This window comes from Xenopus laevis, chromosome 4L (genome assembly GCF_017654675.1).
Source record: "Xenopus laevis strain J_2021 chromosome 4L, Xenopus_laevis_v10.1, whole genome shotgun sequence".
Taxonomy (NCBI): domain Eukaryota; kingdom Metazoa; phylum Chordata; class Amphibia; order Anura; family Pipidae; genus Xenopus; species Xenopus laevis.
Genome location: NC_054377.1, coordinates 11,867,494 through 11,894,656, shown reverse-complemented (window position 1 = coordinate 11,894,656; position 27,163 = coordinate 11,867,494). Strand labels below are relative to the sequence as shown.

Below are 27,163 nucleotides of genomic sequence, written 5' to 3'. Positions count from 1 at the left end.
TGTCCCCCCTTATAGTCATTGACTAACTCAGAGTTAGAGAGCTGACAAGCAGGAAGTATTGTTCTGGCTATTATGTAAGACATCCAGTCACTCCAGCCTTTATACATTACATTTTAGGCTAACTAACTATATTAGAATTTTTTTTTATTTTGCACAGCCTATCTATTTACCCAGTTTTTATTTTTACTGAACTGTTCCTTTAAAGTATTCGGGGGCAAACTGGAGCAGTTCGGCCAGGAGGAGGAAGAAGGGCTGTCTGAGGATACTATATTTCATCTAATCATTCTTTAAGTTTTACTGGGCAATATGTCTAAAAAAAAAAAAACCCGTTGAATACTACACAGTGGGACCTGAAAGTACTAATGAGATATTAATGTACATCGAATTTATGAGCTTAAAAGGGAACTATCGCGAAAATTAAAATTGAATATAAACTTAAGCATACTGAAATAAGAAACTAAATTCAATCAAATATTCTGTATCATTTCTGAAATAATCAAGTTTGATTATCTGATACCCAACTGCTGCATGAAACCCAACTGCTGCATGAAAGGAAAACGATGAGAAACAGATGCTGAGGGATAGTGAAGATGAACTTGATTATTTCAAAAACTGTACAGAATTTTTAATTGATTGTATTTAGAAAGTTTCTTATTTTAGTATGATGAAGCTTATATTCAATATTCATTTTCGCTATAGTTCCCCTTTAAGTCTGAGTCATTAATGTTGCTGGGCCATTTTGCTTTTGTTGGGGTCTATCATTCACAGACCTAGAGCTTTTGTGCCGTAGGGATATCTTCTTCACATCTGTGGACATAATTGTCTGTTGCACACTAATCTGAAACCAGCTTTTTAACCACACGTGCTGTTTAAGTACCATGTTCTATTTTTATATGTACATTTCTTGTTTTAAATTTTCGGTAGGACTTGTGACCATTGCAGAATTGAAACAAAGTTCTGTAATGCAGCGACTTCTCACAGGGTGGATGCCGTCATCTATACGGTGAGCAATTTCTTGGTTGTCTCATTGACTGGATAGCTTCCTAAGTACTTTAATTATTAATCCTTTATGTCCGTCTCAGACACTCAGAGACACACTAGGGGCGTCTCTGTCAGGTGTTTGCTATGATATGACTTCCTGTACAATTACAGAAAATAGGGCACATTTTTATTTGGTTGCTGAAAACCTGTCCCAGTACATGTATTGAAAAACATACAAATAAGTTGTGTCCTTTTTTTATTTACCCTCTCTGGTTTCATCTTTGTATTAAAGGATAAAGGCACATATAGGGATTACATGAAGCTTTTACTGCTGTGTTCATTGAGTGCATTGCATTGTACCCACTTTTGCTTATATAACCATAGATATTACTGGCAGAAAATTGAAAATATTATTTTATTTGAAAGTATTTTATATAAAAAATGAATGGAAATATCCCATTTATATGAACATTTCTGAGTTGCTGCTGTAAAGATAACTATGGGAGTAGTGGCCAAATAAAAACCAGTAACTGTATTGTATGGTATGGTGGCTGTCAAGATGCTAATCATGAATTTATGTGCCTAGAGGTGACCAGGGTCCAGCGCACCTTCCTGTTAGCCTTGCAGTTCATACTCTCGATCATGATTCTTACCTCTTCGCTCTGTGCCAGGATCATAAACTCCGCATGTGGTCCTACAAGGTAGGAACTATTTATGTGTGGGCTTGTGTTGGTGCAGATCATTCTGTTCCTGCAGAGTATGGGTTGGGTGATGGTCTTACAATGGCAACATTTTGTGGGTTAGGGTTGGTTTTGCGGCTTAATGTTGAGTGCGGTTGAGTTTTTCCTCACCCACACATCACTTTACTCAGGGCCGGATTTACATAGCGGGCGCCCCTAGGCCCACTGCCGTTCGTCGCCCGTGCCCCACCTTTATTCATGCAAATTTTCATAATCAGGACCGGAGCAATGTGGATTGGGCATGGGAAATTTACAAAATGATTGTATCTTCTGCACATCCCCAGTGTTTTTGAACCAATGTGGGTGTGGTTGGGCAGCATGCCACCCCTAAAATCCTGCTACCCTAGGCACGGGCTTTGTTGGCCTTTCCACAATTCCGGGCCTGACTTTTCTGTTCATTTAATTGAGAGGGGGGGTGGCTGTATGTGCCACATGACTTAACTAAATCTGCTCCATTTGAATTGGATGATTTAATTGTGTAATTAACAGTTTTTCTAAAACTTAAGATACAGCGGTGACCATTGTATGTACATTAAGAACATCACACCTTAAAGGGCAGGTTTATTAAAGGGGTTGTTCACCTTTAAGTTAACTTTTAACATGTTATAGATTCTAAGCACATTTTCAATTACTCCTCATTAGGTCCTCATTATTATTCTAGTTTCAAAATTATTTGCCTTCTTCTGACTCTTTCCAGCTTTCAAATGTTGGTCACTGGCCCCCATCTAATGCTCTGTAAGGCTACAAATGTATTGTTATTGCTACTTTTTATTACTCATCTTTCTATTCAGTCCCTTTCCTGTTCATATTCCAGTCTCTTATTCAAATCAATGGATGGTTGCTAGGGTAGTTTGGACCCTAGCAATCAGATTGGAGAAATTGCAAACTGGAGAGCTGCTGAATAAAAAGCTAAATATGTCAAAAATCCCAAATAATAAAAAAAATGAAAACCAATTGCAAATTGTCTCAGAATACCACTCTTTACATTGTACTTAACGTTAACCCAAAGGTGAACAAGCCCACTAAGGGTTGAATAGTAAATTCGAATTTTCGACGTGTAATTTTTGATCAAAACTCCCAAATTTGAATTGGTAATAATCCAAACTCGATTCAAATTCTAAATCGGAGATTTATCAAGCCTTGACCCTGGGAACAATTTGACCGTTCGCCACCTTAAATCTGCCGAGTTTTTCGAGTTGGTAAAATTTGTTCAAGTTTTAGACATTCAAATTTTTCTGAAATAACCTCCCATTCGAATTTTGAGTATATTCAAATTCATTAGAGTAAAAAAAATTTCACATGAGTTCAAATTTTGACTTTTGATAAATGGGCCTCTAAGGATCATTTACATTTCCCCACGGCACAAGTTCTAGAGCACTCGTCTAACGATCTCTTGTGCCCGAAAAAACCTGCACTCTGCACCATGAATAGAAATATTTAGGCAAAAACCTATAGGTTAGGATTACAAGGGAATGATTCACCCATCTAATTGTTTAGGGAGGTAGGAATTCATGACTTATCAATGCTAATTTAGCATTCTGTTTTGACACTTCTATGGTATTTGTCTTTTCTTTCTGTGTTTTTTTTTTTTTTTTGTCCAAACAAAAATAAAACTTGCTTTATTTCCAGGATCAAATGTGCCTTATGGTAGCTGACATGTTGGAATATGTGCCAGTTAGCAAAGATATCCGTCAGACTGCCGGGACAGGACACAAACTGCGGCTGGCTTTTTCAGAAACATTAGGAATACTTTACCTTGGAGTATATTTGCACACACCCAAACAAGGACAGGTAAATAGGAAACGGGTTCCTTAAAGGGATTCTGTCATGATTTTTATGGTGTAGTTTTTGTTTATAAATGACACTTTACACTGCAAATAATTCACTCTACAAAATAAAATTTCATTCCTGAACCAGTAAGTGTATTTTTTGACATTATAATATTGGTTTGTAGGCACCATCTCAGGCCATTTTGCCTGGTCATGTGCTTTCAGAAAGAGCCAGCACTTTAGGATGGAACTGCTTTCTGGCAGGCTGTTGTTTCTCCTACTAAATGTAACTGAATGTGTCGCAGTGGGACCTGGAGTTTACTATTGAGTGTTGTTCTTAGATCTACCAGGCAGCTGTTATCTTGTGTTACGGAGCTGTTATCTGGTTACCTTCCCATTGTTCTGTTGTTAGGCTGCTGGGGGGGGAAGCTAGTGGGTAGATATCACTCCAACTTGCCGTACCACAGTAAGGGCTAGGCCACACGGGAAGATTTCAGGGAGACTAGTCGCCTGGCGACTAATCGTAATCGCTGCGTCTAATCTCCCTGAATAGTTTGCTAATCTCCCTGAATGGCGCTAAAGTCGCCTGCGTCTATTCACACGCGGCGATACGTTTTTCAAAGTCGTTTTTCAAAGTCGCTCGAAATTGCCTCGTGAGTGAATAGGGGCAGGCGACTTTAGCGCTAGCGGGTGCGAGATACCAGCAAGCCATTCAGGGAGATTAGTCGCCTCAAAGACGCGGCGATTAGTCGCCAGGCGACCAATCTCCCTGAATCTTCCCGTGTGGCCCTAGCCTAAAGAGTGACTGAAGTTTATCAGAGCACAAGTCGCATGACTGGGGGCAGCTGGGAAACTGACAACATGTCTAGCCTTTCAAAATTAAATATAAAAAAACCTGTTTGCTCTTTTGAGAAACGCATTTCAATGCAGAATTCTGCTGGAGCAGCACTATTAACTGATGCTTTTTGGAAAAAAAAACAAAAACATTTTTTTCCATGAACATTTGCTCATGCTCTTGTCACACTTGTGCCCTTATATCTGATTTGTTGTGACACTAGCACTATGTAAGTGATCCACTTTATACTGTGATAGGAATCTGCTGCTGCAATATTATATTGGTGGCGCTGTAGAGCAGAGTTAACTTATCGTGTCTTCAGCTTCTGCATTCCTGCTGCACCTGGTTTGCATCTCCAATGCAGAATACATTGCTATGTTCTGAATCGTCTGGCCATAGGAAACAAAATCCTGACACAATAGAAACTCCTGCTACTGGGAGGCCTTTATCCTTCCAGAAATAGTTGACGGTTTTCCTTCTGTCCCCTTTTTCTAGTTCTGTGTATTCCAGTTGATGTGCGCAGAAAGCAATCGCTACAGTCTGGACCATATTTCCTCCATATTCACCAATCAGGTAACGGAGTTGTTGCTTTTGATTATTATCATGTAAATCACCTTTTATTTGTGTGTTTGCCTCTTTTGCAAATTGTTAACAGAACTCCCCCCCCCCCCTATAAACAGGTGGTAAAATAACAATTGAAATGGAACATTCTGTTTCAGTAATTTCTGTATGTCTTCTTTTTTTTTTTTTCTTCTTAGGAAACTCTCATTGACTTCACTTTCACTTTAACGTCTATGGACATTTGGGCTTTGTGGCTGGACGATGACAACCAAACAGTTGTGAAACACATTAATTTTGAAGAGTAAGTGATACTTGTGTTTGGTTTAAACTGCTGTGGGTCATGGGGTTTTATACGTATACAGCAGGTTTAAAACCTTATTGCTGACGCTCTTAGGAAATAAAGTAGAAGCCCCATTTTACGTTTTTCAGGGGACCAGGTAAAAAATTATGTAAAATCCGGGAAAATGTAAAATCAGGGAAATGTGTTAAAGTAACTTTTTCTTCAAGTACTGAAAGGATATAAGCACAGGAGTCCGTTTTACTTTGAGATACAATATTTACTGTTAATAACAAGGGTTAAACATTGCAATGTTACACTATGGGGGCCACGTGCAAGTCTCTGTCAGTCACATTAACAACCTAAAGCAATAAGTCACTGGTGCAGGACTGTATAAGGGGCAGACTCATTGCAATTGACCATTTACAGGCAGAACTATGGCAAAATATACATCTGGTTAGTATTTTAAACCTCATATCACAAATAATAACATTCATAGAGGATAAAAAAAGCAGTTTTTGGGAACATCAGGACAACATTTTGATGTAGAATCCGGGAAAACCTTACTTAAAGGGGTGTTTCACCTTCAAAAACTAGTTGTTTTCAGATACCGTATATACTCGAGTATAAGCCGAGGTACCTAATTTTACCTCCAAAAACTGGGAAAGCTTATTGACTCGAGTATAAGCCTAGGGTGAGAAATGCAGCAGCTTTTGGAAAGTTTCAATCAAAAAATTGAGAGTTTCTGCTCCCATTGGAGGTGCCGGCGTCTCGTTTTTGGACTATTCTTGGGCGCCGGCGACCGTTTTTGCGCTTGACCCGAGTATAAGCCGAGGTAGAGTTTTTCAGCATAGTTTGGGGGCTGAAAAACTCTGCTTATACTCGAGTATATACGGTAGATCACCAGAAATAGTGACTTTTTTCCAATGACTTTCTATTTTTTATGTCTGGCCGTTTTTCTAATATTGAAGTGTAAAGTGTCATTTTTTTACCTTCTGAAGCAGCTCTGGAAGGGGTGGTCCTGACCCTGTAAACTTTTCTAAATGGATACATTTAGATGATCCGTTTTTTATCTTTGTCCCTGCTGAGTAGAATCCCTGGGTTACATTAAAGGCAGCTGTTAGAATTGATACAATAGCTGCTGAGAAATATATTGATTAAATGTAGCAAAAAATAAATAATGGAAAGTAATTGGAAAAGTCTTTGTTTCTGGGGAACGATCTAAAAACAACGGAATTGAAAAAAGTTTTCGGAAGTTGAACAACCCCTTTAAAATCAGGGAAATGCACGCATTGAAATGCATTATAAATTGGTGGGACCACAAATTAAAAAATGTAAAATGCCGTAAAACTTAAAATCGAGGTTTCACTGTATGTATGCAAATACATCTTTTGCATCCTATTGTTTTCTGACAATAAGCAATTGTGTTGCATTTCAGAAACCAGGCAGGACAGTGGAACCCAGTTTTTGTGAATCCATTGCCAGAAGATGATTTAGCCATTTCTGATGAACAGGAGCCCCAGGTGAGTAAAGAAATTTCTAGGGTGTAAACTAAGGGTAAAGGCACACGGGCAGATTCGGGGAGATTAGTCGCCCATCCTCTTCTTCGGGGCAACAAACTCCAAAAATGAAGCAATAATCTCCAAATGAAGCGCCGAAAATGCCATCCCGCTGGCGTTTTTTCATTATAGCCGGCGGGAAGGCAGTTCGGGGAAAAGAAGAGGAGATTGGTAGACTGGAGATTGGTAGACGGGCCAACTAATCTCCCCGAATCTACCCATGTGCCCTTACCCTAAGAAACATAGTTTTGTTTCTGCATTGAAGTATGCATAATCTAACCATTCATGAATGAGGTTCAATGTTGATAAATGCAAGGTTATGCACTTTGGCAAAAATAATATAAATGCAAGTTATACACTAAATGGCAATGTGTTGGGAGTTTCCTTAAATGAAAAGGATCTAGGGGTCTTTGTAGATAACACGTTGTTTAATTCTGGGCAGTGTCATTCTGTGGCTACTAAAGCAAATAAAGTTCTGTCTTGCATAAAAAAGGGCATTAACTCAAGGGATGAAAACATAATTATGCCTATAAGGTCCCTGGTAAGGCCTCATCTGGAGTATGCAGTTCAGTTTTGGACTCCAGTCCTTAAGAGGGATATAAATGAGCTGGAGAGAGTGCAGAGACTTAGTGCAACTAAATTGGTTAGAAGGACGGAAGACTTAAATTATGAGGGGAGACTGTCAAGGTTGGGGTTGTTTTCTCTGGAAAAAAGGCGCTTGTGAGGGGACATAATTACACTTTACAAGTACATTAGAGGACATTATAGACAAATAGCAGGGGACCTTTTTACCCATAAAGTGGATCACGTACCAGAGGCCTCCCCTTCAGACTAGAAGAAAAGAACTTTCATTTGAAGCAATGTAGGGGGTTCTTCACAGTCAGGACAGTGAGGTTGTGGAATGCACTGCCGGGTGATGTTGTGATGCTGATTCAGTTAATGCCTTTAAGAATGGCTTGGATGATTTTTTGGACAGACATAATATTAAAGGCTATTGTGATACTAAGCTCTATAGTTAATATAGGTATGGGTATATAGAATTTTAATTAAAAGTAGGGAGGGCTGTGTGTATGGATGCTGGGTTTTCATTTGGAGGGGTTGAACTTGATGGACTTTGTCTTTTTTCAACCCAATTTAACTATGTAACTATGTAACTATGATTACTTTACAAGTTTATTCTTTCTTGTTCATTATAACAGGAAGCCTATCTGGAGTGTTTGTTTGCCCCAGGACGATTTACTATTGCTGCTGTACAGAAAGCTATTCAGGTAACACACCAGCAGCCATGTTAGACATGGTGTTTTAGGGGTTCCACATGGCCCTTTCTCTCTCCTACTTCAGCTTCCCATGTTTTACCATGAAACGTGCCACCCACTGTTTTAGCCACTTTTAATCACTTGAAACAGGCAGCAGCCATTTTGTGGACACAGTTATTAAGACAAGCTTTAGATCATTTTAGCCAAAATTTTGTTTATGCACCAAAATGGGGCACCTGATGCCCATGCACAGGCTACAAAATTAAATGTTGGAGATGAAGGGATAATGTTTCTAGACATCTAGAAGTTGCAGAATGTAAAGTGAAAATAATTGCCTGCCCCGCCTTAAGGCCTATAGGAGGGGCAGACAATATATGATTGACAGCTGAGAGTTTTAAATAAGTTTATAACCAGTATGGTGGTTTTAATAAAAAAAAAGAATTTGGGTTTCATGATTAATTTTAAAAGGACTTTTATTATACAGTTTTTCAGGTGTGGGCGATGGGTACCCTTTAGGGGACAGATTTATTAAGGGCCGAATAGGAAATGTAATTTTTCAAAGTTTTTTTCAAAACTCTCTAATACGAATTGTGAATTATTCAAACTGGATTCAAATTAGAATTAGAATTTAGAGATTTATCAAGCCTATACCCTGGGAATAATTCAAATTCGACTATTCGCCACCTTAAACCTGCATTAAGAACATCACACCTTAAAGGGATCCTGTCATCGGAAAACATGTTTTTTTCAAACCGCATCAGTTAATAGTGCTACTCCAGCAGAATTCTGAACTGAAATCTATTTTTTAAAAGAGCAGACAGATTTTTTTTATATTCAATTTTGAAATCTGACATGGGGCTAGACATTTTGTCAATTTCCAAGCTGCCCCTGGTCATGTGACTTGTGCCTGCATTTTAGGAGAGATGCTTTCTGGCAGGCTGCTGTTTTTCCTTCTCAATGTTACTGAAGGAGTCTCAGTGGGACATGGGTTTTTACTATTGAGTGTTGTTCTTAGATCTACCAGGCAGCTGTTATCTTGTGTTAGGGAGCTGCTATCTGGTTACCTTCCCATTGTTCTTTTGTTTGGCTGCTGGGGGGGGAGGGAGGGGGTGATATCACTCCAATTTGCAGTACAACAGTAAAGAGTGATTGAAGTTTTAGAGCACAAGTCACATGACTGGGGGGAAGCTGGGAAATTGACAATATGTCTAGCCCCATGTCAGATTTCAAAATTGAATATAAAAAAATCTGTTTGCTCTTTTGAGAAATGGATTTCAGTGCAGAATTCTGCTGGAGCAGCACTATTAACTGATGCATTTTGAATTTTTTTTTCCCATGACAGTATCCCTTTGTGGGCAGATTTATTAAGGGTTGAATAGTAAATTAGAATTTTCGAACTGTATTTTTGGTCAAAACTCACAAATTATAATTGGGAATAATCCAAGCTCGATTCGAATTTGAAATTCAAGATTTATCAAGCCTTGACCCTGGGAATAATTCGAATTCGACTAATTGCCACCTTAAACCTGTAGAGTTTTTTTTCCGAGATTAGAATTAGAGTTTTCTGGTCGTTAATATTCTTTCGCGTTTTAGATATGCAATTTTTTTTCTTAAATAACTTCCCAGTCAGTTTCGAGTATATTCGAATTTATTACAGTTAAAAAAATCTCACATGAATTGAAAATTTGACCAATCGAAATTCATTAAAAAAAAATCTATTTTTTTTAAATAGACCCGAAAACTCTAAACGAATTCGATTAGAATTTTAGAAATTCTATTTTGTTTTTTCTTAAATGTCAGGAAGACAGCAAACAACTCAAAATTGATCCCTGGACCTCTCAAATTGACTTAAACAGCAATTCGGCAGGTTTTAGGTGGCAAATGGTTGGATTTGAGTTCTTTAAAAGCCAGAGTATGATAAATCTCAAAAATCAAACATTTTGTTTTAAAAAAAAAACCTCAAATTTGAATAGCTCCCTAGTTGACTTTAACAGTTTTGACCATAAAAAAAATTTAAATTTTCAATTTGACCCTTGATAAATCTGCCCCTTAATCTATTATTATTGCTAATCAATAGATCCTGCGGAAGGGCTCTGGAAGGGTTCTAGATCTCTCCTGGGAGGAACTGAGAAAAGATGTCACTTTGACGGTTGAGAACGAGGTAAGGAATTTTTCCACTGTGATGCAACATCGGTCGCCTGCAGATCTGAGGTGTATTATTGATCGTTTTGGCTTCGTATTTTGCAGATTCAGAACGCTGTGATAGATTATGACGTGTCTCAGGAGGAGTTCCGCCAAATAAACATTGAGAACTGGTGTAAATTTTATACCTGCTGCCTGCAGTATCAAGAGACGCTTTCACGTCCCCTTGCTCTTCTGGTGCACCCAGACACTAACATGGTGTGTCTTCTGAGAAAGGTAATAGTGCTGTGTAGCATGTCTGTGTATGCTTTTTCATATAGAAATAAACATAGACTTAAAGGGGTTGTTCACCTTCCAAACACTTGTTTTTAGATTGTTCCCCAGAAATAAAGACTTTCCAATTACTTTGCATTATTTATTTACTGTTTTCCCAAAATCTAAGTTTAAAGTTGAATGTTCGTGTCTCTGGTGTTTGAGTCTGGCAGCTCAGTAATTCAGGTGCAGATTCTGAACTGTTACAAATTTGCAACATTTAGTTGATCCATTTCTCAGCAGCATCTCTGGAGTATTATTACTATTGTATCAATTCTAACAGCTGCCTGTAATGAAACTCAGAGATTCTGCTCAGCAGGGACAAAGATAAGAAATGTATCCATTTAGAACAGTTTACAGGGTCGGCGACCCCCCCTTCCCAGAGCTGCTTCAGAAGGTGAATAATGACACTTTACACTTCAATATTAGGAAAACTGTGACACATAGAAAATAGATAGTCATTGGAAAAAGTTATTTCTGGTCATCTATCTGAAAACAACTAGTTGTTTGAAGGTGAACCACCCCTTTAAAGGGATGTTTTTTATGATGTCGTTTTTATTTCTAAATTACACTGTTTACCCTGCAAGTAATTAACTCAGCAATATACAATTTCATTCCTGAACCAGCAAGTGTATTTTTTTAAGTTGTAATATTGGTGTGTAGGTGCCATCTCGGGTCATTTTGCTGGTCATGTGATTTCAGAAAAGCCAGCACTATAGGATGGAACTGCTTTCTGGCAGGCTGTTGTTTCTCCTACTTAATGTAACTGAATGTGTCTCAGTGGGACCTGGATTTTACTATTGAGTGCTGTTTTTAGCTCTACCAGGCAGCTGTTATCTTGTGTTGGGGAGCTGCTATCTGGTTACCTTCCCATTGTTCTGTTGTTAGGCTGCTGGGGAGGAAAGGGAGTGGGTGATATCACTCAAATTTGCAGTAAAGAGGGACTGAAGTTTATCAGAGCGCAAGTCACATAACTGGGGGCAGCTGGAAACTGACAGTATTTCTATCCGCATGTCAGATTTCAAAATTAATTATAAAAAAATCTGTTTGCTCTTTTGAGAAACGGATTTCATTGCAGAATTCTGCTGGAGCAGCACTATTAATTGATGCATTTTGGGGGAAAAAAAATTCCCATGACCCTTTAAATATGATTCCTTATTGCTTTCAGGGCTTTCTGTCTTTCTTGGCTCCTTGTTCTTTGGTCGAACACCTCTACCTTGTACCAGCAGAGCACTTACTGACAGTGGATGAAAGTGTGATTTCTGATGGTGAGAAAACATTGCTTTTATACATTATAAATAATTATATTAGAAGTCACCAGAGTGCCATGATTCTATAAAGTCCAATGTGCAAACTTCAACAATGGATCTTCACGAGGGCTGCTGATCTTAAAGAGTTTTCTTGTAATAGAGTTGAGTTGATATGACATCACTAAGGTACGTTTATAACTTTTAGAGTCAAGTAATCAAATTTGCAATGAAGCAGCAGGTCATAAACAAAGCAGTGTAAGGTGGTAATCCTTTCTATACATCCATGTCCTTATAGCTACTGATTGTAGCGCTGTGGTTGCTTCCTGTTAAGAAAATCATGACTAGTAGCCCTGCACCTCCCATTATGCCATATGTTAAAGGGTAACTATCACGAAAATGAAAATGTAATATTAGCTTCAGCATACTTAAACTTTCTAAATACAATCAATTAAATATTTTGCATTGTTTCAGAAATAATCAGGTTTATCTTCACTATTTCTCTCTCAGCATCTGTTTCTCTTTATTCTGTCTTGTTGTGGGAGTTGGGTGTCAGATGAATGATCCAATATATCTTATAGGGGGACTCCTTTTGCCTAGAATATGTATTAGAGCTCACTCAAATAACTGATTTAAGTACAAACAAAATCTAACAAATAACTGCCTTTTGCACAGATTCCTGTATTGTTCGCTGATCAACACAGAGCATTTGTGCTAATATCTAATTTGGCTTTATTAATATCAAAAGTACAGCAGTGGGTGAGAACTAACACGTTTCGTGCCTGTTATACTCGGCACTTCTTCGGAGGCAAAAATCCTGCATGTAGAGAGACGTGATGTCTGGTGATTTTAATAGAGTGAGCTCTAATACATCTTCTAGGCAAAAGGAGCCCCCCTATAAGATATATTGGATCTGTCAGTGAATATCTGACACCCAACTGCTGCATGAAGACAGAATGAAGAGAAACAGATGCAGAGAGACGTTTATTTTCGCAATAGTTCTCCTTTAATGATAATGGTGTTTGCTATGTCATTGGTTCATATGGTTTCCTAAATTGTATGAAACAATTTCCCCTCACTGTCGTAAAAATTGTAGGATTCAAGCCCATGCAGGTCTGGACTGGGAGTCAAAATAGGCCCTGGCATTCCAACTACACAGAGGCCCAAACAGTCCTCCACCAGCCCACTTAATAGTGATTGTCTATGGGGACTTACAGCAGCCCCTCTGGCATTTGCCAGAACCCACAGATTGTCAGTCTGGGCCTGAGCCCATGCCATGTACAGGATCTGTTGCGAATTTCATGTTCAAATGGACTTACTGTAAGGCATTTTTGTGTCTCCTCTATAGATATAGATGCTGCAAGCGACATTGTCAACCTGATACAATGCCTGCGGATGATAGCAGATTATATTTCTGAAGACATGGCCTATCTGATGGAGAGCGCGTGCTGCCACCTGCAGTCACCAGAGAGAGTTGCAGAGCAGATTTTGGAAGATTTGATAGCCAATGACATGTAAGGAAATTAGTATAGTAATTGGTGTCAGTTGCACATATTCTTTCAAGTCCTGCAATATTTTATTATGGCATAGCAGCAGTGGGTCGTTAAATTTTAACTTGGGTAAGATACAGACTGTGAAATGGTTTCTTATTTGTTATTTACTCTAGAGACAACATCATGGAAAACATTCAGAATAAACTTCAGGACACCAGAAATCCCATTCGGGCGATTGGTTTCTTGCTTCAAAATATGGATTATGAAACCAATGCGGACATGGAGCAGCGTAAGTTTGGCTTTCTGCAAAGTTTTCTATGTTTAAAAAAAAAAAAAAAAAAAACATACGTTTTAACGGTGTATTTAAAGGCATACTCTCATGGGAATTTTTTTTTTCCCAAACACATCAGATAATAGTGCTGCTCCAGCAGAATTCTGCACTGAAATCTGTTTCTCAAAAGAGTAAACAGATTTTTTGATATTTAATTTTGAAATCTGACGGGGGGCTAGCCATATTGCCAGTTTCCCAGCTGCCCCCAGTCATGTGACTTGTGCTCTGATAAACTTTAGTCACTATTTACTGCTGTACTGCAAATTGGAGTGATATCACCCCCTCCCTTTCTTCCCCAGCAGCCTAACAACAGAACAATGGTAAGGTAACCAGATAGCAGCTCCCTAACACAAGAGAACAGCTGTCTAGTAGATCTAAGAACAGCACTCAATAGTAAAATCCAGGTCCCACTGAGACACATTCAGTTACATTGAGTAGGAGAAACAACAGCCTGCCAGAAAGCAGTTCCATCCTAAAGTGCTGGCTCTTTCTGAAAGCACATGACCAGGCAAAATGACCTGAGATGCACCTACACACCAATATTACAACTAAAAAAAATACATTTGCTGGTTTAGGAATACAATTTTATATTGTAGAGTAAATTATTATCAGTGTAAAATAAAAACTACATCATAAAAATCATGACAGAATCCCTTCAATGGTTTTATTGCAGCTCAACCTAATACGAGACTGAACCTCTCTACTCTGTATGGGAGCATTACAGCTTCCAGTGTGGTATGTCAAGCCATTTGCAAAATCTCTGCAACAAGATTCTTAATATGCCGGGACTTACTCATTCTTCAGCACCTTCTGCTGAGGCTGGGAGACATGGTGAGTACAATTCCCCAGCCATCTGTAAAACTTAATTCAAAAACCAAAATATGCCTTCCTACGGTCTAGCCGTGTGTAGTTCAGATAAGGATGCACTGAATCCACTATTTTGGGATTTGGCCGAAACGGAACCCTAATCTGTATGTGCAAATTAATTTAAGGAAGGGTTTGAAAGAAAAAGAATTGCAATTGCCATGTTCATTTGCATGATTTTAAGGATTCGTATATGGTTTGGCCAGGCATTTGGTTTCAGCTGAATCCTACTGAAAAATTTTGAATCCTGGATTTCTCTTGCAGGTGTCTGTGGGACACAGGGACCTTGTGGGACACAGGGACCTTGGGTATAGCTTCCACCACCAGGAGGCAGGACACTAGAGTAGAATCTGACTCCACCCCTCTCATGCTATACCCCCAATCATACCGGAGGACTAACAGTTTTTCTAGTGTCCTCAAGGAGACAGGACGTGGATCACGTCAGGAAAGAATTTCCTCAGAAGATTCTACATAACTCTTTTTTAGCCAGACACTAGTCTTGGTATATTGGGCAGCGGGGTATCACCTTCTGTAACAGAAGGAGTTACCATTCAGTTGCCTGCTCCGTTGGATCGCTACACTGAGGCTAGTAAGACTCCCATTGAGAGCAAGCCGCCTAGCATTGTGAGTTTCTTACCAAAAAGAACCCAGCTATTGAGTGTATGCGGAACATCCAGACACATACAATAACCGTGAGTAACAGTGTTAACAGATTGTGTCTTATTCCTCAGAACCCAGTTGTTTTTTCTACTTGGTTCTTTGAGTTACTGCCTCCATCTCCCTTCTACCATCTCAGGGATTGATGCGGTTACACTTGCCTCCCCCTATTAGTATGCCCCAGGGTCCCTGCTGCCTTTTCTAACAACCAAGGGTTCTCTATACGCGCACGATCGCAGTTGCATTCCACTGCGGAACGCATGGTATGCTGCGGCGTCTCCTCTGCCTATCTTTCACGCCAGAAACGGGTGACGTCATCCGACGTGAGATCCTTCTGCGCAGTTACCTCTCGTGGCAGCGGTTATCCAGAGACTGCTCGTGCAGACACGGGGACCTCGGATCCTTCTTCCACGGTCAGACACGGGGACCTGGGGTAGGGGGAGCAAGGCATCTCTCGGGAGACAGACCTAGGGGCAGAAAAGGGCTTTCCCCTCAGGGTTGTTAACTCTTATTGGGCATTACAAACCTGTGCAGTTACTTAACTGGCCATCATGGCGGAGGGCAGTTCAGATGGGCTCTTTACCAGATCTAAACAAGTGTCAAAAGTGAGATATTTAGCTTGCTCAAAATGCCGCAAACGCCTGCCATCAGGGGGGAAAGAACCCTTCTGTACTAATTGTCTGCCAATTACTTCTGCTGAGTCTCTGACTGATGTTCCAGAAGTACTTGATTCCATACCACCTGAGCCTTCTCAAGATGTGGCTCCTCAAGCCACCATTGCTACTCAATCTCTACCTACACATGACACTCCTCCGCCCTGGGCTCTACAACTATCCTCAGGCATACCTAAATTGGCTGCTTGTTTAGACAAACTACTTGACAGGCTAGAACATAATGTTACAGAACCAACGCCTAGATCTCACAAACGCCCACCTCCATCCTCTCCAGAGGATCTCAGTGACGGCGAATCCATTCCCAATGCTCCTCTAGATGACGATCCATCTCTTAGTGAAGGTGAAGTGAATTCACAACAGGAAGAGGAAGAGGAAGAACTACTAAAGTCTTCATCTGAGGCATTAGATTCATTAATATTCTCAGTCCTCAAATGCCTTAACCTCAGAGAACCGGATTCTAATACGGACTCCTCTCAATCACTTTTTAAGAGACAGAAAAAATCTGTATCCATATTTCCAGCACATCCTCAATTGGATGACATTATTCAAACTGAATGGAACCATCCCGAAAAGAGATTTCAAGCCACCCGTCGTTTTCAACGACTATATCCATTTCCAAAGGAAAGTACAGACAATTGGGTTAACCCCCCGTCAGTCGACGCACCGGTATCCCGCCTTTCAAAACAGACGGCACTACCGGTACCAGATGCAGCCTCCTTTAAAGACTCAATGGACAAGAAACTGGAAGGTCTACTTCGTTCCATATTCACAGCAGCGGGAGAGGCTCTTCGACCCACTCTCGCAACAGCTTGGGTGAGCAGAGCACTGCAATCCTGGGCCAATTCCCTTGTGGAGGGACTATCAGCGGGCAAGCCCAGACACGAGCTGTTAGACACCGCCTTACAAATCAAGGAGGCGGCAAATTACATTGGAGAAGCCGCATTAGATACAACTCAAGTCATAGGTCGTACATCGGCTCTGGCAGTAGCAGCAAGACGATCTCTGTGGCTCAAACTATGGACGGCGGATCTATCTTCTAAAAAATCCTTAACTTCCATTCCTTTCAAAGGCAAACTCCTATTTGGTCCAGATCTTGATAAAATCATCAGTCAAGCAACGGGTGGTAAAAGCACTCTATTACCACAGTCTAAACCCAGGCCCACCTTCCAAAGGGGTCGGTCCTTTCGTTCCTCACGCACAAACAAGAGTTCTACCTCCAGAGACTTTAACTCACACAGCTCCTCTTCCAAAGCCAGATTTCAAGGTAAATTCAAGCCAAACTGGCAAAACAGGCGCAATCCTTCTAAGCCTACCGACAAATCTTCGTCTGCATGACTGTCCCAACCATTCCCCCATGCAATATCCAGTCGGGGGCAGGTTGTCGATTTTTCAGGACATTTGGTTAAAAAATACACAAGACTCCTGGGTTCACAAGATAGTGTCTCAAGGTTACCGATTGGAATTTTCATCCCTGCCCTCTCCTCGTTTTTTCATGTCAAGAGTCCCACTAGAACCTCAAAAGAAAACAGCCTATCTCACAGTAGTCAACAACTTACTACTAGAGAAGGTAATCATCCCTGTACCAAAGGAAGAAAAATTCAAAGGGTTCTACTCCAACCTTTTCATTGTGCCGAAGAAGGACGGGTCCTATCGACCAGTATTGGACTTGAAACATCTCAATACATTCATACGGCCAACACGATTCAAGATGGAATCCCTTCGCTCTGTCATAGCGGGGATGAAACCAAACGAATTCCTGACCTCCCTGGACATTCGGGATGCATATCTACACATCCCAATTTTCCATCACCATCAGAAGTTTTTGAGGTTTGCCTTCGGCGTTCATCACTTCCAGTTTGTCGCCCTCCCATTCGGTCTGACGTCGGCTCCGAGGGTGTTCACGAAGGTGATGGCGGCGGCGGTGGCAACTCTCAGGATCCAGGGCATTTCAGTTACACCTTACCTGGACGACATACTTCTGAAGGCCCCATCCCTTCAGACAGCCCAACAGACCCTGTCTCACACAATTCTTGCTCTCACCAACCTCGGTTGGCTGATCAACCACAAAAAATCCAACCTGGTTCCGACCAATCGCCTCACCTTCTTGGGTCTGATATTCGACACCAGTCTTCAACGGGTACTCCTCCCGCCAGACAGAATCACCAACATACAGGAGTTAATCCGTCAGCTCCTGAGCGCACAACACATTTCGGTTCGGTTCGCCATGAAGGTTCTAGGATCCATGGTAGCGTCCATGGAGGCAGTTCCATTTGCTCAATACCATCTGAGAGAATTACAGTGGAATATCCTAGCTCAATGGAACCGCAACAGTCTGTCTCAGAAGATTTCTCTCCTCCCAAAGACAAGAGTGTCTCTAGCCTGGTGGTTGAATCACCACCACCTTTCTCACGGTCGGCCTCTGGTGGATCCGCAATGGAAGATTCTCACCACGGATGCCAGCCTGAAGGGCTGGGGTGCAGTGTTTCAAGATCAGACGACTCAGGGTGTTTGGTCACAACCGGAATCTTGTCTACACATCAATATCCTGGAGCTGAGGGCAGTTCGCCTAGCATTACTGCACTGGCAGTCACAGATGCTCAACCAGGATATTCGGGTACAGTCCGACAATGCCACCACAGTGGCTTATCTCAACCATCAAGGGGGCACTCGCAGTCGCAGAGCTCTGCAAGAAGCAGGGCGCATTCTGACATTGGCAGAGAAGAACAACACTCGCCTGTCGGCGGTTTACATCCCAGGGTTGGACAACTGGCAGGCCGATTACCTCAGTCGTCAGACCCTAGACCCGGGCGAATGGTCTCTCCACACGGAAGTGTTCTCAACCATCACCAAGAAGTGGGGCGTACCAGACGTCGATCTGATGGCATCTCGCTCCAACAGACAAGTTCCACAGTTCATAGCGAGGTGCAGAGATCCTCTAGCGCTAGCAGTCGACGCACTGACCACTCCATGGAGATTTCAACTCGCATACGTGTTTCCTCCACTTGCCCTCCTTCCACGAGTGCTACGGAAGGTTCAAAGAGAAAACTGCACCGTGATTCTAGATGCACCACGCTGGCCACGCAGAGCGTGGTTCTCAGAACTAGCTCAACTAGCAGGAAACAACTGGTGGTTTCTTCCCCCTCGTCCAGACCTACTTCGACAAGGGCCTATTCGGCATCCCAACCCGGGAATGCTAAATTTGACGGCGTGGCTGTTGAAACACTGATCCTCAAAAAGAAGTGATTTTCAGATGACTTTATTCGCACCATGATTGCAGCCAGGAAACCAGTCTCGTCACAAACCTATCACCGGGTATGGCGCTACTATAGAGATTGGTGTATTCAGCAAGATATTCCCTTCCGAGTTTTTACAGTACCCAGACTGTTAAAATTTCTTCAGGCGGGACTAGATAAAGGTCTCTCACCTGGATCGCTTAGATCACAAGTATCAGCTCTCTCCATCCTCTTTCAAAGAAAACTAGCAAACATTCCAGATGTCCGTACCTTCCTACAGGGTGCCTTACACATAACGCCCCCTTACCGGGAACCTATCCCTCCATGGGACCTCAATTTGGTACTGAGAGCGCTTCAAGGTCCTCCATTTGAACCCCTGGCATCGGTTCCCCTGACATGGTTAACCTGGAAAGTCGTTTTTCTTATTGCAATTTCATCCGCTCGCAGAGTATCAGAGCTGAGCGCACTTTCATGCCAATCTCCCTTCCTCATTTTTCACTCAGATAGAGCGGTTCTCCGTACTACTCCTTCCTTCTTGCCTAAAGTGATTTCGGAGTTTCACATCAATCAGGACATTACCATTCCATCCTTTTGCCCACGTCCCAAGTCACCGAAAGAAGTTGCACTTCACGCTCTTGACCCCGTCCGGGCATTGAAATTCTACTTGGACCGTACCAAGGACATCCGCAAATCTTCGTCCCTATTTGTGTTATTGTCGGGCCCACAAGGGATCCCCAGCGTCCAAGACTACGATATCTAGATGGATCCGCGAAGCCATTCGCAGAGCTTATGTGGCTAAGGGCAAAAGGCCTCCGATGAATCTCAGAGCACACTCTACAAGAGGGATCAGTACTTCTTGGGCCTTCAGGAATAGGGCCTCAGCAGAACAGGTCTGCAAAGCAGCCACTTGGGCGTCCTTACATGCCTTCACAAAATTTTACAACTTCGAGGTCTTTGCGGCATCTGGAGCTCTTTTCGGCAGGAAAGTTCTACAGGCCGCAGTCATCTAAAAACCGTGGCCTCGTTTCCTCCCGCCCTACATTGGGACTGCTTTGGTATGTCCCCAAGGTCCCTGTGTCCCACAGACACCTGCAAGAGAAAAGGGGATTTTGTGATACTCACCGTTAAATCCTTTTCTCTTCAGACGTCTGTGGGACACAGGGCTTCCCGCCCTGGAAACGGGCCATCTGAACTCCGCACTGCTATTAAAAACCAGTTTTTGTACATAGTTATGTTCACGTTACAAGTCTTATCTTGGTTATGCAAAACTGTTAGTCCTCCGGTATGATTGGGGGTATAGCATGAGAGGGGTGGAGTCAGATTCTACTCTAGTGTCCTGCCTCCTGGTGGTGGAAGCTATACCCAAGGTCCCTGTGTCCCACAAGGTCCCTGTGTCCCTCAGACGTCTGAAGAGAAAAGGATTTAACGGTGAGTATCACAAAATCCCCTTTTGGTGCATCCCTAGATTCAGATCTCTAAAACTAAACATAGGGATACTCAGAATCCTCTTGATTTGCTTTGGCATTCAGCCAAATCCTGACCACTTTTTGCAGGATTCAGATTTGGCCAAATTCAGCTGAACCAAATTCAAACCTTAAAGAGGTGGCCCACCTTTAAGTTATCTTTTAATATGTTATAAAATGGCAATTTCTAAGCAACTTTTCATTTGATCTTTATTATTTTTTTATTATAGTTTTTAAGCGATTTACCTTTTTCTTCTCTTTCCAGCTTTCAAATGGGGTCACTGACCACCTCTAAAAAAAACCAATGCTCTGTAAGGCTACAATTTATTGTTGTTGCTACTTTTTATTACTTATCGGTCTACTTAGGCCTTCTCCTACTCCTATCCCAGTATCTTATTTAAATTAATACATGGTTGCGCGGGTAACTTGGACCCATTTGCTGAAACTGCAAACTGGAGAGCTGCTGAATAAAAATCTAAATTACACAAAATACACAAATGGTAAAAAATGAAAACCAGTTGCAAATTGTCTCAGAATATCACTCTCTACATCATACTAAAAGTTAACTCAAAGGTGAACAACCCGTTTAAAGCTCTGGACTACTGAACTTGATGTTCTTTTGCTATGCAAATTAGGATTTGATTCTGCAATTGCCAGAATCTTTTGTGGAAAATTTGATACTTGGCTAAATCAACAAAATTATGGTTTTGTTGCACCCTAAAATGTAATATATGTATCAAGTCTTAAAGTTTTTCTGTCGGGTAACGGAGAAAGCCAGGTAAGCTAGGTAATTTTTTTTTTTTTTTGTATTTTGCTTGGGGGGTTCATATATTCATATGTAACACATTAGAAATGAGTAATACATATATTGCTGGTTTGTCGTTGACTGGGACAGACCCAATGGAAAGGGGCATGATGTAAATTATAGTTTTCTTTTGTTAGGCGCTGATTGGAGCAGGGCAGCTTCTTCATTCTCAGCAGGAACTTATACCTCGTGCAGCGCAACTGCTTTTGTCCTATTACATGATCCGCTGGGGGAGCCAGTGTTTGGCCTGTGCTGTCCCTGTAGATATATTGTAAGTATTGTTTTCATTGTTTTCTCCCCCCTGAGATAAAAATAACTTCTTGTTTATGTCATTTTGCTTACCGTATTTAAAGTCATGACATATTTTTAAGTCATGAAAATATCTACTGATCAGATCTATTACGTGAGCAATATTTGCCTTCCCTTCCTTACAGAGAGTCCAACCTGCAGCACTTGTCAGTCTTGGAACTGTCTGATTCTCAAGTGGAGAAGCGCAGATACAGTACGTATTGATTTCTTTGACCTTCCCCCTGCACGAAAGAGGAGTTTTCAGTTATTATTACTGTTTCTTCACTACAATTTCATTCTGCCCTTTTTCCCTAGCAAGTGGAATCCAGACCATTGTAGAACTGTTCTTTGAAGATGTAGCAAGAAAACATTTCCCTCACGTTTTCATTCAGTCTGGGGCAAGTCAGCTGCAAGAGCCCTTGAACTGGTCCGATCTTATAAAGCGTATTACCAACTACCTCCTACAACTTCTGTATCCTTGGCTGTCTACTGTCTTAAAGGAATTGTGCAGTAAAAAATAATTACTGGGAAATACAGTAGGCTGTGCAAAATAAAGTTTCTAATATAGTTAGTTAGCCAAAAATGTAATGTATAAAGGCTGGAGTGACTGGATGTGTAACATAATAGCCAGAACACCGCTTTTCAGCTCTCTTGGTTTCCACTGATTGGTTACCAGGCAGTAACCAATCAGAGACTTGAGGGGTGGTCATAACTGTTGCTTTTGAATCTGAGCTGAATGCTGAGGATGAATTGCAAACTCACTGAACAGTTATGTCCAATGTGGCCCCCCTTAAAGTCGCTGACTAACTCAGAGTTAGAGAGCTAAAAACAGTGCATTGCTCTATTGTCTACTCTTGGCTAAGGCTGCTGTTATTATAAATTGTGAACTCGCTTTTTGATCAGTTAACTCTCTTAGGGCACCTCTCCCTCTTGACTGCTACAGTAAATGCATTATTTTATGCCCTATTCTTTATTGCCTTTAGTTCTGTTCCTTAACCCTGTTTGCAAACCAGATGGCCCAGTAACCCCAACTTCCAGTTTGCAGAATGCTTGATGAGAAACTGTCAGTACACTCAGCTCCAGGTAATATAAAAGATGTAGTTCATGGTCTTACACCTGACTATACATTGGCCATGGCATAATCCTAATAGTTTTGTCTTGCCCTTCCTCAAGGAATATGTCCGCCTGCTGTTGCCATGGTGCCAGGTTAATGTGGGCTCCTGCCACTTTATGTTGGCTCAGTGTTACCTGGTCGCTGGAGAAGGACACAAGGTGAACACCTGATTTCCTGATGGGTCTTTTATTCAATCTAGCAATGTTGGTAATTTATCAATAAAGGACAAGGAAACATCCACATAATTTTCATAATTTCACATCCATGTTTTATGCACTTCTGGTTAACACCCTGAGGTCGCCATATTGGTTGAGAAAGATGTACCTTCCTCTCCATTCATTTAACTGCATGTACATGGATGGGTCATTGATGAAGCATGAGCCTCCTGTGTGACCCCTGCTTTATCAGTAAGGACAAAAGAAGCTCCTAGAAACCCTGAAGCCCACAGCATGGAGCAGGGCACATTTCAAGGGGTATGTCTCCAGCAACCACAGGAACTAATGCATCCTGTTTTATGGTGCCTCGGAAGGTTGCCTAACTAACCTCAGGGATGCCTGAAGGCCACTTTGTAAGATCATCCATTGGCTGCTTTTCTACTATTGGACTTTTATTAATTGTCCTAATGCATGCCTGATTTGCAAAAATCAAATTGGCAGCTTCCACTCTTGTTTAAGGGTCGAATAGTAAATTAGAATCCAATTTTTCTTCTTTTTTTTTTTGGTGTCAAAATCCCCCAATTCGAACGCAAATTTCAATGTGAGATTTATCACACCTCAGCCATGAAAACAGTCCTAATCCAAGTATTCACCACCTAATACCTGCCGAGTTTATTTAGAATTCACAGGCAGAGGTCAGTTGAACCATTTGAATATGTTAATTGCCTTCTTGACAGTCAAGCTTTTTTCGGAGGGAAAACTCCATTCAAATTTGATTTGAAATTTCGGGTCGGAAATATTCAATCGAATATTAGACGTTCTCATTTTTTCTTGAAAAACCTCCCATTTGAGCTGTGAGTATATTCAAATTTATTAGAGTAAAAAAAATTCACATAAATTCGACCTTTGATAAATCTGCCCATAAATGTCAGATTTTAGGAATACAAGGTATGTCAAAGGAGACATCGGCCTCCTATCGGAAGCCCATACCTTCCTTTTATTCCATTCCATTCTTCATGGACTGTACCCATTGGAGACACCTATTATATAAGTGCTTGTAATACAGAGCATCATGTCCCTTTATCACTAGTATTTCTGTTTATCCACAGGCATTAGATTGTTTCAGTCAGGCGGCCTCTGAAGTGGAGAGGGAAGACTTTTTGGAGAAATTAATCCGAGTAGAGGAGGGGGAGTCTGTGTCCCCTCGACTTCAGTATTACAACAGAGTAAGTGGTCTCTAGCCAGGCTTTGGGTCTTTGTCTCACTCTCTTCATTTAGTCTTTATTACCCACATACAGGTTCATGCTTTCTGCCTTTAGATCAGTGGATTACAAATCTGACCTAATAATAATTGTAGCTTTATACAGAGATGAGTTAGTAATGACAGTTGCAGCACTAATCAAGTAGGCATGAAAAAGCCCCATCCATATATTTTGTATGTTCTACCTACCTGTGGTTCCTCTAGATGTGTTACATGCCGACAAGTAGGTGTGTCAAAAACATTCACAAGTACGAGAACTAGGAATGCACCGAATCCACTATTTTGGATTCGGCCGAAACCCCGAATCCTTTGTGAAAGCTTTGGCCGAATACCGAACCGAATCTGCATATGCAAATTGGGGTTAGGAAGGGGGAAATCATTTTTAACTTCCTTTTTTTGTGACTAAAAAAAAAACGCAATTTCCCTCCCGCTCCAAATTTCCATATGCAAATTAGGATTCGGTTCGGCCAGGCAGAAGGTTTCGGCCGAATCCAAATCCTTCTGAAAAAGGCAGAATCCTGGCTGAATCCCGAACCGAATCCTGGATTCGGTGCATCCCTAGATGTAAGCTCCGGTTGCTTTTTAAACCATGTCAGCTAAATGTGTATTTTATCTATGACTACGTGTGAGAGCACGCAAAACACGTCAGATGTTTCAACTAGGGATGCACCGAATCCAGGATTCGGGTCGGGATTCAGGCTTTTTCAGCAGGATTCGGATCCGAATCCCCTTCCCACCCCTAATTTGCATATGCAAATAAGGATTTGATTCGGTATTCAGTCAAATCTTTTGCGAAGGATTCGTCGGTTCGGGCGAATCCAAAATAGAGGATACATTCCTAGTTTTAACCAATGCGAAATAAAGCTCTTTTGGAATTCTTTATTTCTTCCAAGACGTTCGTGAGTGCTTGCCTAAAAGATGAAATTTGGTCGGACTACCTTAGTCAGTTTTATTTTTAAATCTGTAGCAAGTTTATATGGATTCATTTCTAGTTTGTTTCTCAGAACTCTACAATACTTGCTAAAGCAAATGTATATCTCCTACCATAGTCATGTAAAATTGTTCACAACTTTTGCAATGTATTTTATTTTTCAAAGCTTTTATCGTATTAGAACTAAAATCATTGACTTTGTAACCTAAGTGCTGCCGTGTTGTTTGGGCCAGGCAAGGGCCTGGCAGAATAACAAGTTCCATTTGCTGTAGCAGGAAGCATCTCCTGGCGCTTCCCTGCTTCTTTGTATCACTTTGGTATTGCTTTTTGGTTTTTTTTGTAATTAACTTGTCTGATTGACTGAAGAACATTGGTAGGAGATGAGGATATTGGAAGAGAAGAATAAATGTTATGGAGCAAAGTACACAACATAGAAAATAACCCTGGTGTCAGAAATCCAACTGTCAGCATATCTGCTTCCTTTCCATTAGTCATATTAAAGGGGTGGTTCACCTTTAAAGGAACAGTAACACCAAAAAATGAAAGTGTATTTGAGAATATCATGCAGTGTTGCCCTGCACTGTTAAAACTGATGTTTGCTTCAGAAACACTACTATAGTTCATATAAACAAGCTGCTCTGTAGCAATGGCACAGGTTATATAGTGGATAACAGATAACATTATTATGTTCTACAGAGCTTATCTGCTGTGTAACCTAAGCCCTTTATCCTTTGAATGGCTGCCCCCATGGCTACACAGGAACTTGTTTATATAAAACTATAGTAGTACTTATCTGTTATCTACTGTGTATGCTGTGCTTGAATATCTGCCTCCATGGCTACACAGCAGCTTGTTTATATAAACTATAGTAGTACTTATCTGTTATCTACTGTGTATCCTGTGCTTGAATGACTGCCCCCATGGCTACACAGCAGCTTGTTTATATAAACTATAGTAGTACTTATCTGTTATCTACTGTGTATCCTGTGCTTGAATGGCTGCCCCCATGGCTACACAGCAGCTTGTTTATATAAACTATAGTAGTGTTTCTGAAGCAAACACACCAGTTTTACCAGTGCAGGACAACACTACATTATATTTTTATTACTTAAAGAACAGTAACTTTAAAAAATGAAAATGTTTTAAAGTACATTTTAGTTTGTTGTAGAATGGCCATTTCTAAGCAACTTTTCAACTGGCCTTCATGTTTTCATTTTTATAGTTTTTGACTCTTCTGACTCTTTCCAGCTTCTAAATGGAGGTCACTGACCCCATCTAAAAAGTATTGTTATTGCCACTTTTCATTACTCGTCTTTCTATTCAGGCTTCTCCTATTCATATTCCAGTCTTGTGCAAATCAGCGCATGGTTGCTAGGGAAATTTGGGCCCTAGCAACTAGATGGCTGAAATTGCAAACTGGAGAGCTGCTGAATAAAAATCTAAATAACTCAAAAACCACAAATAATAAAAAATGAAAACCAATTGCAAATTGTCTCAGTATATCACTCTCTACACCATTAACACAATCCCTTTAATGAAGAATGCGTTATATTTTTAGGAGAAGAGTTTTTCCTGGATTCTAATATCCATGTTATTTATTCTGCCATGCTAAATAATTTTTCCCTGGCACGTAGGTGTTGCGACTGCTGGAAGATGTAGGATTACCGGAGCTGGTGATTCAGTTGGCTACTATTGCAATAGGTGAAGCCAGCGATGACTGGAGGAGTCAGGTAAGAGCTTTTCCCAGGTCTTAATCTTAAGATAAGATTGTTTTGTACGGAACATTGATTTAAAGACAACTTTTGGGCAATGTCCTGCACCACATATTAGGGGCTGATGTATTGGGGCAAGTGCCCTGCGCAATGGGGGCCCCTTCTGATTGCTTCATCGCCTGCTTTTTGACTCATTACCCTCTTTATATGTATCTGTCTGTGTTTATTTTATTTAAAGGCTGCATTAAGGACTCGAATTTTCAAACATCACTTAGACATGGGACACAACAACCAAGCGTACGACGCATTAACTCAAATCCCGGATCCTAGCAGGTACAACCCCCACAGCATTATTAAAGGATGCGTAAACCTTTAAAACAAGTGAATATAAAACTAATGAGGGTGCTAATGTAAGCACTTCTGCAATGTACATTCATTGTTTATTTATTTTTAATTCCAAGATATTAAGGGATACATGTGCTGTTAACATGAATGAGTTTTGA

At 40.9% G+C, this 27,163-nt stretch overlaps 1 protein-coding gene across 1 annotated transcript in view; it reads left to right on the top strand.

Annotated features, from left to right (window-relative positions):
- Positions 1 to 23,973, top strand: part of nup160.L (nucleoporin 160kDa L homeolog) — a gene marked incomplete at its 3' end in the record, with an annotated part of 35,234 nt that extends 11,261 nt beyond the window's left edge. Inside the window, 19 exon segments of the mRNA NM_001091496.1 lie at positions 925 to 1,003; positions 1,568 to 1,682; positions 3,351 to 3,512; positions 4,821 to 4,898; positions 5,084 to 5,187; positions 6,602 to 6,686; positions 7,922 to 7,990; positions 10,056 to 10,139; positions 10,226 to 10,396; positions 11,601 to 11,700; positions 13,028 to 13,193; positions 13,346 to 13,461; positions 14,177 to 14,334; positions 21,337 to 21,470; positions 21,634 to 21,701; positions 21,803 to 21,959; positions 22,501 to 22,570; positions 22,661 to 22,759; positions 23,866 to 23,973. Coding sequence (NP_001084965.1) covers positions 925 to 1,003; positions 1,568 to 1,682; positions 3,351 to 3,512; positions 4,821 to 4,898; positions 5,084 to 5,187; positions 6,602 to 6,686; positions 7,922 to 7,990; positions 10,056 to 10,139; positions 10,226 to 10,396; positions 11,601 to 11,700; positions 13,028 to 13,193; positions 13,346 to 13,461; positions 14,177 to 14,334; positions 21,337 to 21,470; positions 21,634 to 21,701; positions 21,803 to 21,959; positions 22,501 to 22,570; positions 22,661 to 22,759; positions 23,866 to 23,973 — 2,123 coding nt within the window.
- Positions 23,974 to 27,163: the final 3,190 nt, after the last annotated feature.